General features: G+C 49.7%; 1 protein-coding gene across 1 annotated transcript; it reads left to right on the forward strand.

The window, feature by feature from the left end:
• Nucleotides 1-894: 894 nt before the first annotated feature.
• LOC133136646 (CDC42 small effector protein 1-like) lies at nt 895-12,896 on the forward strand. Its single transcript, XM_061254293.1, has 4 exons — nt 895-1,052; nt 4,437-4,544; nt 8,171-8,242; nt 10,497-12,896. Exons 1-3 carry the CDS (start codon nt 999-1,001, stop codon nt 8,237-8,239), a joined length of 231 nt encoding a protein of 76 aa, XP_061110277.1. The 5' UTR covers nt 895-998; the 3' UTR covers nt 8,240-8,242; nt 10,497-12,896.
• The last annotated feature ends 752 nt before the right edge of the window (nt 12,897-13,648 follow it).

Raw genomic sequence — 13,648 nt, forward strand, 5'->3', positions numbered from 1 at the left:
ACAAACCCTCAGGGGTGACACTAGCCCCGCGGAAGCGATGCATGATGGGAAGTCCTTATCTCCTCCTTAACTGTGCCTGGCAGTGAGGGGGGGGGGCAGGGGCGGGCGTGGGGTCTCTCTGAGCGGCGTGATCAGGAAATCGGCCCTGTGCCCAAGATAAGTGACAGGAATGAGCCAATGGCCTTCAGGGGGGCTTCACACAGGGGCGGGGGGGGGGGTCCCACCTACTCTTTCTGTGTTCAGGGAGCTTTTTCAGAAATTCAGAAAGCTTCGGCGAGGAATAGGAAGAATCTTCAGGTGAAGGTGAAGTATCTTTAGTGATCCAATTTAAAATAAAAGAACAAAAGATTTTTCGGTAATTTTCCTTCTGATCTTTCCTTAGTGTAGCCCAGTGTGTAGAAAGAAAGCAGTTTAGCAGAATTTAAGACTTTTTTTCTTTTTTTTCCTTTTTTTTTTTAAGGATTGCTTTTCTAAGAAAGTCAAAACATTAAATATTCAAGTAGGTCTTTCTGTTTCCAGTTTAAGACTTTATTTTCCCATTACCAGTGCACTCCTCGACCCTCATCTTGAGAACATTATGTCTGCCAATGTTAATGCTGGGGCCAAGTCTGCTTTTGTATCATTCCTTGACAACCGAAAACAGACCGCAACCAGACGTTGTGCTCTGGCCAGCGCTGCCGTTCACAACAGAACTTTTCCCTTTTTGTCTCGACAGGTGTACCTGGAGGCTGGGAATCGCAGCGGGAGACGCAGGAGACAGGAAGAGGAAGTGGTGCAGGAACAGGAAGTGAAGGAGAGGCGCCGGGACGGGGTCGGGTAGCAGAGGAACGACGGGCGCGACGGATCGGCAGCAGGGGGGCGGGGCAGGGGCGGGGCGGGTTCTGGACGGGGCGGGACGCGGCAGGGCCTGCACCATTGACGGGGGCGGAGCGCAGCGCCCCTCCACAGCCTGCAGGGCGGCAGGAGAGAGCCGGGAGAGGAGTCGCGGAGAGCCGGGGATGAGCCAGTTCTGGCACAAGATCGGCTGCTGCGTGGTGGCCAAGCCCCCGCCGGTGAGTCCCTCCGCCGCTACCCACAATCCCCCTGGAGCGCCTCTACTACCCACAATCCCCCTGGAGCGCCTCCACTACCCACAATCCCCCTGGAGCGCCTCTACTACCCACAATCCCCCTGGAGCGCCTCCACTACCCACAATCCCCCTGGAGTGCCTCCACTACCCACAATCCCCCTGGAGTGCCTCCACTACCCACAATCCCCCTGGAGTGCCTCCACTACCCACAATCCCCCTGGAGTGCCTCCACTACCCACAAACCCCCTGGAGTGCCTCCACTACCCACAATCCCCCTGGAGTGCCTCCACTACCCACAATCACCCTGGAGTGCCTCCACTACCCACAATCCCCCTGGAGTGCCTTCACTACCCACAATCCCCCTGGAGTGCCTCCACTACCCACAATCCCCCTGGAGTGCCTCCACTACCCACAATCCCCCTGGAGCGCCTCCACTACCCACAATCCCCCTGGAGTACCTCTACTACCCACAAACCCCCTGGTGCACTGCCACTACCCACAATCCCCCTGGAGCACTGCCACTACCCACAATCCCCCTGGATTACCGCCACTACCCACAATCCCCCTGGAGCACTGCCACTACCCACAATCCCCCTGGAGCACTGCCACTACCCACAATCACCCTGGAGCGCCTCCACTACCCACAATCCCCCTGGAGTGCCTCCACTACCCACAATCCCCCTGGAGTGCCTCCACTACCCACAATCCCCCTGGAGCGCCTCCACTACCCACAATCCCCCTGGAGTACCTCCACTACCCACAAACCCCCTGGTGCACTGCCACTACCCACAATCCCCCTGGAGCACTGCCACTACCCACAATCCCCCTGGATTACCGCCACTACCCACAATCCCCCTGGAGCACCTCCACTACCCACAATCCCCCTGGAGCACTGCCACTACCCACAATCCCCCTGGAGCACCGCCACTACCCACAATCCCCCTGGAGCACTGCCACTACCCACAATCCCCCTGGGCCACCCCACTACCCACAATCCCCCTGGGGCACTGCACTCACACTCTCCCACCATCGGGGGGGTTTTAGGAGTTCCCACCCCGAAATCGGGTTTCCAGTAACGTGTGTTTGTCCACTGATGTTCCACTCCTTTCAGACGTGTAGGTTTGTGGTGGTTGTTGTTGTTGTTGTTGTTGTTGTTGTTATAGGAGAGCGCATTTTCTAAATGTCTGTATTCCAGTGACATTTCATATAGAACTCGCCTTGCCTTTTCCCATAATCACTGGGTGCCACACTCTTACGCCATTGAGGTTTGTGTGTGTGTGTGTGTGTGTTTGTATTAAAGGTGATTTGTGATAGGAGTTTAGCCAGCCCTAGCTTAAGGGGAGCTAGCCGGGAGGGATGTGCTTGATTTGTACAGTGTTTCCCATTAATCCTGTTTGCTATCGGGAATGTACAACCAGTGGAGTCTTGGGTCAGAGTTTATGATGGTTGCGGGGTGGTTTTAGACCGAGGGGGGGTGGTGGTCTTAATTTGACGGCTGCCCACATTTGACTCTTTGCTCGCTATAAGGTCAGCGAGTTTCCACGGTGATGGAATGATAGAGTCCCTGTGGTGAGAGGTTCTGGTTCAGGGTCAGTCATTACATTAGTTATTTAGCTGACACTTCTATCTAAAGCAACGTGCAGTTGATTAGACTAAGCAGGGAACGACCCCCCCCCCCCCCCCTGGGAGCCCAAGGGCCCAGCGGCTGTGTGGATCTTACTGTGGCGACACCAGGACCTTGCGGGTCCGGTCCCAGTCCAGCACCTCAGCCACTAGGCAAGAGGCTGCCCCACCAGTGCCAGTTGCAAGATGCAGGCCTTCATATTTTACCCTACAGGCCTGTTCCCACCTCGTTAAAGGTTACCCCCCGCCCCCCGCCCTGTCCGGAGCCCAAGCACGTATGTGAGAGGCGCTGCCCAAACACATTTTAAAAATGTTAAAGGCCCCTCTGTCTGCGGCCGGGACGTCCCGCATGGGAACGGTCTCCGCGCCGCCGTCATGGCAACAGCGCGGCAGTGTTTTTTCGGGCGCGGGACGTGTGAACAGGCGGGGCGGGGAGCCGCGCCAGGACCTCGGCTTTCCGGAAAAATGTGTGTTTATTTCCTTTGATGTCGCTCCACAGACGGTCCTCCCCTCCCAACGTTTGTTGTTGTTGTTGTTGTTTGTTGTTGCTGTCGTTTGTCGTTGAGGAAAAGCCCGCTTTCTGAATCCCGGTATTCCGGGGGGGTGTTTCATACGGAAGTGGCGATGTTTCGAGTGTGTGACTCGCGGTCGGGCTGCAGGGATCGGGTCAGTCGGCACCTCTTCCACTCAAACGCACTGCTGCTGCACACGCAATCCTTTATTCGTTCATGTAACCTAAATGGTGACTTAAACTAGATCTATTTTCAGTAAAAATGAATTCAGATTTCTACTGCACTGAAGGTGTGTGTGTGTCTCTGTGTGTCTCTGTGTGTGTGTGTGTGTGTGTGTGTGTGTGTACAGTCTGGAGTCCTCTGACGTGGTTTCAGAGGAAAGACCTGCCCTATTGTTGCGACCCAACGCCCCCCCCCCCCCCCCCCCACACTGTGCCCAGTCCTGTCTGTCCCTGACCTCTGACCTCTGACCCCACCACAGTCACATCCCCTGCCTGTTCCGGCTTCCTGTCCCCCTCCGATCGCCACGGCAACGGCGACTGGCGGGAGAGGAAACGTAGGCTCTGAGTCCGCTGGGAACGGCTCATCTTCCCTCCCTCTCTCCCTCCCTCAATCTCTCCCTCCCCCCCTCCTTCCCTCCCTCTCTCCCTCTCCCCCCCCCTTCCTCCTTTTTATTTTTAGGCCCGCGCTTGTGCTATTGTTGTGGATAAGCAGGCAGCTCTGCTTAGTCTGTTACTGTTGAGCCAACTGGCCTACGAGGAGTTGCGATGTTTTGTGAGATGGTAGTTCTGTCGAACAAGACCGGAATATTCTCCCATTCCCCTGGTACCAACCCGGTCATTTGCATCCGCGTCGAATTGCATATTAATTGAGTAGACTTTAAGGCTTAGGTTTAAGTTGTTATTATTATTGTGGGCCTTCTATTGAATAACATTGCCGGCATTCCTTAACGGGCCAGGTTTACAGACACAGACACAGATTAAGATTAAGATGGTACAAGGCCTTGGACTTGAGTCCTGGGTGGAGTTCGTGGGCCGATTAACTCAGAGGTAACCGGTGGTTCTGTTCGTTCACGGATGGGTCTGGCCCGTTTATAACAATCAACACTCTAATCGACCGTAAGTCGCTCTGCGTAAAAGCTGCAGCTATAAGCGCCTGCAGTGTGACGTTGACTGTGAAAACGCATCGGTGCGACGCGCACCACTAACCCCGATATCTCCGCTGCGTTCCAGAAGCGGAAGAGGAGGAGGAAGATCGACCGCAGTATGATCGGAGAGCCCATGAACTTCATGCACCTCACGCACATCGGCACCGGGGAGATGACGGAGGGGCTGCCTTCGGTAAGGAGGGGGAGAGGGGGGGAGAGGGGGGTCCCTGATAATTTACCAACAAGCTTGGTTATGTTTCTGTCCACAAACAACCAGACCTGGGTCAAGCCCATCGCTTTTTTTGTATTCAAATACTGTGTTTCTGTGCTCGATTGATCTTGCCTGGTGCAGTTGAGCCAACCAAGTGGACCAGTTTATGGGAGTATTTCATTGGTTCCAATACACAAGACAAACAAAAAAAAGTAATTGAATCCAGAACAATTACGTATTTTACCCAGGTCTACAAACACAGGCAACAAAATGATAAAGTACTGGTAGTAATTGATTGTTGTTGTTTTGAAGTGGATAGTAAGCCACATAGACATTGTACTGGTATTTGTAGGGTTAATGTGTGTGTGTGTGTATATATATATATATATATATATATATATATATATATATATATATATATATATATATATATATATATATATATATATATATATATATATATATATATGTACATGCATATATGTTCAGTCGGTGTGTGTGTGTGTATATGCATATATGTTCAGTCAATGTATGTGTGTGTGTGTGTGTATATATATAAATGTACATGCATATATGTTCAGTCGATGTATGTATGTGTGTGTACATGCATATATGTTCAGTCAATGTATGTATGTGTGTGTGTGTGTGTGTGTGTGTGTGTGTATATGTTCAGTGTGTGTGTGTGTGTGTGTGTATATATGTACATGCATATATGTTCAGTCGATGTATGTGTGTGTGTGTGTGTGTGTGTGTATATATGTACATGCATATATGTTCAGTCAATGTGTGTGTGTGTGTGTGTGTGTGTGTGTGTGTGTGTGTGTGTGTGTGTGTGTGTGTGTGTGTGCGCGCGCGCGTGCGTGCGTGCGTGTGTGTGTGCGTATATGTATGTATGTATGTTTGGAGCGGGGTGAGGGTTAGCTCAGGATCCTCGTTGATGACCCAGCCATCTGTAGCGGGCGTGAGTCACAGTCAGGGCGGACTGAGCGCGCTCAGTCTGGGCGCTCCAGCGGAGCTGCGCGGCAGGAGGAATGTTGGCACGCCGACAGCTTCCCGCGCTCTGGAATCCTGCTGGAAAAGGTTCCGTGTCAGGGAAACAACCGGGGCTGTAGTCGCGCCTCTGCCGACTTCCGAGTGCTTTAGCGGGAATCTCCGGCTGTCTGGCCGTGAACCTGTCCAGGGAATTGCTCGCTATTCCCAGTCTCTTCCCGATTCTGAGATTTTCATCCCCCATCTTGTTTAAAGACTCTAATCTATTAATGAAGTCATGTTTGAATCAGGGCAATGCCTGATCCTTTGTTTTTCTTTTAAAATCACACACACACACACAGGCACACACACAGGCACACACAGGCACACACAGGCACACACACAGGCACAGGCACAGGCACAGGCAAACAACCCAGTCCAGGAGCCCCAAGGAAAACACAAGCCTCAACCCTTTGATTTGTTTTGAGTGTTTCTTCACTGAACATTCTAAAATAGAGTTCTAGAACACTAGCTGGATTATAAAAAATAAAGTAAAATAAAATTCTACTACTAATCTACTTTTCAAAACAGATTACCCAATCCACCCATGACAGGGCCCAGACTAAAAGAGAGCAGGGAGAGTAGCATAGCGGGGGGGGGGAAGAAAGAGGTTATGAAATATTTCACCATAGTCCGAACGGGAAGGTAGGCGCCTGAGGTAACTCTCCTGTCAGCGTAAACGGTGTATTAATTGCCACATAACGTTCCAATGCTGTACGAGCTGCAGAGATGGGAGGGGGGACCGCACTCGGGTCACTGCGCAAAAGCTAAACTGGCAGCACTGATTTCTGATGTGCACTCTCGTTACATAACACCCCTCCTAACGCAGGGAAGGCACGATGCAACTCCTACTCCTTTATCAGTGCGATCCTTTACTCTAGTCAACCACATCCCCGTGCTGTGTGTGTGTGTGTGTGTGTGTGTGTGTGTGTGTGTGTGTGTGTGTGTGTGTGTGTGTGTCCAGAGGCAAAGATACGGAGGTTGCCATGGCATTTTCCTTGGTGACCAGCATTACCAGTCACTGTCTACCTGTGTATGCATGTGTAGGCTGGACTTTGTGCTCTCAGTGTAGCGCACACACACACACACTTTACATTTATAACATTGGTGGAAGTGGTCTGCCATGCTACTCAAAGCTGAGCATCACATTAATTTCCCCCGGAGGTCTCTAGTCTGGTTTTAACATCCTTGTGAGGACCTAAAATTCAAGGAAATGTAACACAATATTTTCAGACTTTTTTTTTATTTTTTAATTTCTGTTATTAATCTGAGTGCTGAAAACACCACACAGACAGACACTCGCGCACACACACCAGCTGGCAGGTAGTTCTTCCTCCAGGAACTCTGCTGTTTTTGGAGCCTCTCGGGAGAATCTGATAATTGGACAGCGGAGGCCTCTTCTGCATTCCGGTGCCCCGGGTTGCCTAGCGACTGAAAAGCAGTACCGCGGGGCCCCGGAGATCGGAGGGAAAGGAGAACGAGTGAGAGGGAGAGAGAGAGAGGGAGAGGGAGAGGGAGAGAGAGAGGGAGAGAGAGAGGGAGAGAGAGAGGGAAAGGGAGAGAGAGTGAGAGAGGGACAGGGAAACGGAAAAGAAGGGGAATGGTGTTCGGTTACCACAGCTGTAGTGCCCACAGATCCCAGCGCGATGTTTGAGCAGAGCCGGGATTAGCCGCGGAGGTGGTGAGTGACTGGGCCATCCGGGGCCAGAACGCTCCCTTGCACAGTGATGGAGCAGAACCACTCACTGTCTACTCCTTTTTTTAAACGCATAAACATCCGAGTTAATAGAGGGAATAATAATGATCCTCAGACAGAAACAAAACACGCAGAGTGACACGCAGAGTGACACGCAGAGTGACACGCAGAGTGACACGCAGAGTGACACGCAGAGTGACACGCAGAGTGACACGCACTCTCGCACACACACACACAGACACACGCACACACACACACACACACAGACACACAGACACACGCACACACACACACACACACAGACACAGACACAGACACACGCACACACACACACACACACACAGACACACGCACACACACACACACACACAGACACACACGCACACACACACACACACACGCCTATGTGTGTCCTCCCACAGTGCTCCCCGTCTCTCCGAAGGTGTTTCCTGTAAATATATTCCGTGGAAATTCCTAGGGGAGCGGTCCTTTTTCCTTCAGAGTGAGCTGGAATATTATAGACGTACACACTGGGAGAAGTATCCGCTTTGCTGTGGAAACGTTCCTCTCAGCACCGGGTTTCCATTCCGGAGCTTTCTATCCTCACAAGAACAAGTGTGCCAACAGGTTGCGGACCTAATTCCAAAGTCATAGCGCCCCCCCCCCCCCAACTGCATAAATATTATGGCAAGTGTGGCCACTGTCACTCTAAAAGGAAGGAATCGTGTTTTTAGACGCCGCTGGGTGACGTTTGTGCGTCTGGGTTTTCGGAGGACTCCGAGAGGTTAAGGAGAGCCCACGGGAAAGGGAAGCGTCCGGGAAGTTGTCCTTTGGCCCCGTGTACCCGGATGTGTTTTTATATATTTTTTTGCCTCCCCTCCAGTGTGGGCCGGTCCAGGAACAGATGAGGTCAAAGGGTCCCAGCGCCAACGGCCGACGGAGCCTGTTATAGCTGGTGAGTGTCTGCCTGCGGAGCGGCTAGCCGCGGTCGCTTAGCCGGTCCGGAGCCCGTGTAGCGTACAGTTATACCCAGCGCACAATCCCTCCTGGGCTTTTCTGGTTCCCTAGCCCTGGACTGTATTGACTATGCGGTTGTTTTTAATCACTAAGTAAGTGGGCGGCCCGTAGTGTAGTGGTTAAGGTAAATGACTGGCATACACAAGGTCGGTGGTTCTAATCCCGGTGTAGCCACAATATGATCCGCACAGCCGTTGGGCCCCTGAGCAAGGCCCTTAACCCTGCATTGCTCCAGGGGAGGATTGTCCCCTGCTTAGTCTAATCAACTGTACGTCGCTCTGGATAAGAGCGTCTGCCAAATGCCAATAATGTAATGTCAGTAGCTGGTGAGTAAGCACTAGCGGAACTGTTAGCAACGGTGCAGCACCGTCATGCTAACGGCTAAAGACGGCGTAGCCGCTAGCTCAAACGGTCAGATTAGCCTGGAACGCAGTGCTGGCTTTGGCTGAAATCTACTAGACCGGCGCATCGCATCCGTGTTATGTGACAATGAACTAAGATATAATTAAGTTTTATGTCTTTTTTTTTTTTAAATGTATTCATTGATTATTAAAGATTGAGGACAAATGTAAATTAAATGTACTGCAAATCTGATATCAGAGGCTTTGTGAACATTAATCTAATAAAGTGGGCACAGTTCTGTGTCCCTTTCTATACTTGTTTCTCTTTATGATTTTGGCAGTTAGTTCAGGGCATCGAGCTCTAGAGTGATTTTTATGATCGCTTTCTTCTGATGGATTAAAAAGTTGCCTGAGCTCCCGCTGGCTCAGTGACTCACCGAATCGAGTCAATCACTGCGATTGGCCGTGGAGTGTGAAAACGTTTTGGTTGGTTAAAAAAAAAAAAAAAAAAACGTCAAGAGTCTGAGCTGATGGGGAAAGGCGCGTGTTTTAGGGGTTCGTCAGCAGATGCGGATTTTATCCGCGTGCTCAAACACGCTCCAAACGGGCACACGCGCTCTGAGTCACGTTCAGATCCGTGAGAAAACGCTGAGTCAGCCCCCCCCCCCCCTCCCCCCACCTCCCCGGGAAGGCTGCACAGCTGTGTAAGGGCTTCTCTGTGGCTGACAGGATGTTACATCACAGGAAGTGGACCTGCTGGTACATTTCCATCTTAAAAGGCACTGGCAGGAAGTTTGCTGATGTATGAAGGCCGAACAACATGTTATGGCTTCTCTCGTTTGGCCCTCCATCCATCCCCCACCATCCCTCTCTTCCTCTCTTCCTCCCTGAAGCTGCCCGTAGTGTCACCTCTGTGCAGTTGTTCTCCGCACAGAATCGACGCTGAAAAACCTGACAACTCCGAAGTATAATTGTATAACACCTTTTCAAACTCTACCTTAGTCCTCCCTCCTGATTTCCCCCGCCCCCCCATCTGATATCCCTATCCTCCTTGTCTAACCCAAAAAAAATTAAAATAAAATTAAAAATTGCACTTATGATGATGACTATATGTTTAGAACAGCATTCCATGTGTATTTTCCTAGTTACGGATGTGATGCTTTGACTTGTGGACGAACCTATGCACTTGTAAGTCACTTTGGATTAAAAGCGTCTGCCAAATGACAAAAATGTAAATGTATAATTTTCCTGTGCTGCTACTTTTCTTCCAAAGTTAATTGGTTTTAGTTATTGAATTAATTCATTATGAATACTGTATTTTTATTCATACATGTGACTATTGCACATGGTAACCAAAAGGTCCTTTTCAACCTTCAGACGAATTTCCTACTCTTTAAAAAACGGTCTTTACCCCGTCATGGTGTCCGAAAATCAGTATTAGAACGTTCTTAACTGAACATTCTGATGCTGATGTCACAATCACTATCGCTATCGGTAACTGAGCATTGGAGTTACATTACATTAATGGCATTTGGCAGACGCTCTTATCCAGAGCGACGTACAGTTGATTAGACTAAGCAGGAGACAATCCTCCCCTGGAGCAATGCAGGGTTAAGGGCCTTGCTCAAGGGCCCAACGGCTGTGCGGATCTTATTGTGGCTACACCGGGATTAGAACCACCAGTCATGTACCTTAACCACTACGCTACAGGCCGCCCCCAGAGTTCTTAGAACACTGACTGCAGAACGTGCAGAAAAACATTCCAAAATACCTATTGTTCAGATGGTTAATCTCAAGATGATAATCTCAATGTGGTTTTTTTATTTTATTTTGTTTGTTTTTTTTAAACAGGATCCAGGACCGGTCCGTGGAGCCTGTCCCCTCCCATCTTGCCCCTGGCCCGACCCGACTCCACCCGACCGACCGCTGAATAGCACTTAGAAGCCCGGATATCCACAGTTCCCACCCACCCCCCTCCTCAGACCAGCGTTCATCTGGCCTTTACTGGACTATAGGAAAATTAAGTATTAAGCCTCTTGATTAATCCAGGTCTCTAAGGGAGACGTGGATGGACAATTTGTGTGTGTGTTTTTTTTTTTTTTTTTTTTTTTTTAGAGGAAAGTATTCTCATGTTTCTGAAGCTGGAGTCGAAAAGTGCCAGTGTTGTTGCGTTTTTTATTTCTGTGGGAGATTCGATTAGAAACCGGAATTTCTTGCTTATAAGATCCGTGCCTGGACTTCTCGAGATCCTCAAAAGAGCTTGCCCACATAAGGGGTCGTCGGAAAACTCCACACCGTTTCCCCAGCTGAAAAACCAAAAGGGGGGAAAAAGTGTTTTTCTGGAGGGGAAAAAAATGAGGATGCTCCCTTGAATCTCAACATCAAGGGCTTGTATACAACACACACGCGTGTGTGTGTGTGTGTGTGTGTGTGTGTCTGTGTGGTCTCTCTCTGCCAAACAAGTTTTTGTGCGTTTGGTTCAAGATGTATTTCAAGTTTGTGTACTAGAGTCACGATTTCACTTGTACCTTTGAAAAGAAATGTGCACGACTGCATCGATTTAATTGTTTCCACCGCCGACCACCGGCATTATCAGTATTGCGGTTTGAGGCCTTGCGGTTTGAGGTCTGGATTTTGTTTTTTAATTGAAAGAGCTTTGTTGTATTCCTGCTCCTTCTCTCCGTATGACATCAGCACCCTGCCACACCAGACGTCGAGCCTCCGTTCTCCACTGATCTAGGATCAGCTTTCCTCCCCGCCCAGTCGTGACCGCAACCACTCAAGTCAGAGATGGCCGCTGATCTGGGACCAGCCCGCGGTGGTCGAGTAGTCTTATCGTCCCTCTTCCAAACAAAAGGCCGCCTTTGTTTGCCGTTCCATAAATTATCGTATCCCTGCAGCTTTCAGAGAAAGCGGCTTTGTGTTAAATGTTTGTATGGGTGGGTGCAAATACAATTGTTTTTTTTTTTTTTTTTTTTTTTTTTGAATGATTATATTTCAGCTGAGAGTCTGAAGTCCTCCTCCACGTTCCGCTGAAACTAGTGGCAGAGATTTCGGGGAAACCTCGGCCAGTCTTGCGGAAAATTAAATTAAAGCTTCTGGAAAACGCGCAGACTGCGTACGGCTCCACGCGCTCCTGCACCAAATTTGGTCGCTGAGTTTCACTGGTGGGAACCGGATTGAACCAGATTAAACCAGGACTTGATTTGCCGCCCGAAATGTAAAGCCGGTTGCTGTCACTTCAGCCAGTGCTTACACGAACAAATGCCAGACTGGTGTCCTTATGGCGTAATTTAAATACAAACCCTTTACAAAGGTCTTATGAAGTGTAACTTCTGAGCCCTTCGTGGAGGTAGTATTGCAGTATTTTCATTGAGGAAGACCTTAAGTATTTCACTTGTAAGTCGTGAAAGGAGTTGTGCCGATGAAGCATCTGTGGATCCAGGATTATAATGCAGGATGTGAGGATATGGACAGGGGATCACTGATCTCAGATCAGTCGTGTCCTCCTGATGGGTTATGAGTACAGGACCGTGATGGAGGATGTAAGCTACAGCGTGTTTTTTTTCCCTGTAGCTCCTAATGGGTAGCACCGGGGACAAAAACACGGAAAACTGGTCCCGGATACAATCCGAGGTGCTTTATGAATACAGGATTTGGTGACTTTATTTTGGACCTGGACTGTGAAAGGTAGCTCTTTTCTGAACTACGGTGTGTGTGTGTGTGTGTGTGTGTATTAATATTCATGCCGTTAGAATCTATCCCAGAGTTCCCTGCTTCTCAGCAGGTCTTGATATATGGAGCTCCCGACACCCCTGATTTCAGACCGTATGCCTTGAACCCCACATTTCAGCATATTATGGGGTGTTCCCTTCGTTCACACGACAGCGAAGAGCCCTGTGAATCCACTGGAGAAGTGATCGTTTTTGGCATGCCATTGTAAACATTTCATTTTAGTTTTTTTAGTTTTCTTTCCTCCCCACAATGGGACTGTAATGACCTTCTTGTACTTTTGCAGTAATTCCATGTCTGCAGGTATGTATGATTGACTGCAAGCAGAATAATTATTCCACTTTGACTATTGGCAGAAGTGTGTGGGTTTTTTTTTTTTTGGTTTTGTTTTGTTTGTTTTGGTTGTCTTGGGATGTGTAAGAAAGAGAGAGAGAGGTGTTCCGTCGGTGGGAGAAGCTGACCTTTGACCTTTGACCCTTCTCCTCTGTACACGCAGACTGAATAAAGCCCAGCCCAGGACTCCCGTTTCCTGTTCCTGTTTCCTTACCTCCAGCGCTGCTTGCCCAGTCTGCGTTCGCACTCCGCCCGAAACCCCCCTGTGTTTACCGCGCGACTTCCTGCCTCTCCCGCGGAGGAAACCTCTCCCGCACACACCACACACCTCACCGAGAACACACCGCGTCTTACAAACACAAACCCGAACGGTCCAGTCTGCCTGTCATCGCTGAACGGGGGGGAAATGCACCGTCTGTTTTATAAAAGGTGGAAATGTCAGATTCTCACACATACATAGAACCACTATGAATACACAAGTGCCACTATCACGGGATTATATCTGTGATTTACTGTGTGAGATTGAGGGGGGAAATTACTTGTTTTTGACAAGACGATGCCATATACAGCGCCCGATATTTTGAAAAAAGAAAAGAAAACGCTTTCCTTATTATTTACCGTTCATTTTCTGCCCGGTACCGACCGGGCCACATCCCCAGAGGAGGTAAGGAGGAGACGAACGTTGGGGATATTGTGTGTTTTTATTTCAGCGCTTGCTTCACTGGGGCCGTTTGAGGGACCGTTACAGGCGTAGATCAGAACAGCTGCTCAGCAGATGACTGTTATTAATCCTGGAGGCTGTGGGTTTGAGTCCCGGCGTGGCAAAGCAACGGTGACCTTTTAGAAAGAGGGCGGGGGGGGGGGGGGGGGGGACAACTTGGCACGGTTGTTAGTAAACCCAAACTCAAGGCCCGCACACTTAAGTCGACGTAACCACT

The sequence above is a fragment of the Conger conger genome, chromosome 9, assembly GCF_963514075.1.
Source record: "Conger conger chromosome 9, fConCon1.1, whole genome shotgun sequence".
NCBI lineage: Eukaryota > Metazoa > Chordata > Actinopteri > Anguilliformes > Congridae > Conger > Conger conger.

Excerpts from the sequence above, each read along its gene's own strand:
- LOC133136646 (XM_061254293.1), top strand. The coding sequence starts at position 999 with ATGAGCCAGTTCTGGCACAAGATCGGCTGCTGCGTGGTGGCCAAGCCC. Across the intron at positions 1,053-4,436 it reads TGGTGGCCAAGCCCCCGCCG|AAGCGGAAGAGGAGGAGGAA; the intron begins GTGAGTCCCTCC and ends GCTGCGTTCCAG. Across the intron at positions 4,545-8,170 it reads TGACGGAGGGGCTGCCTTCG|TGTGGGCCGGTCCAGGAACA; the intron begins GTAAGGAGGGGG and ends CCTCCCCTCCAG.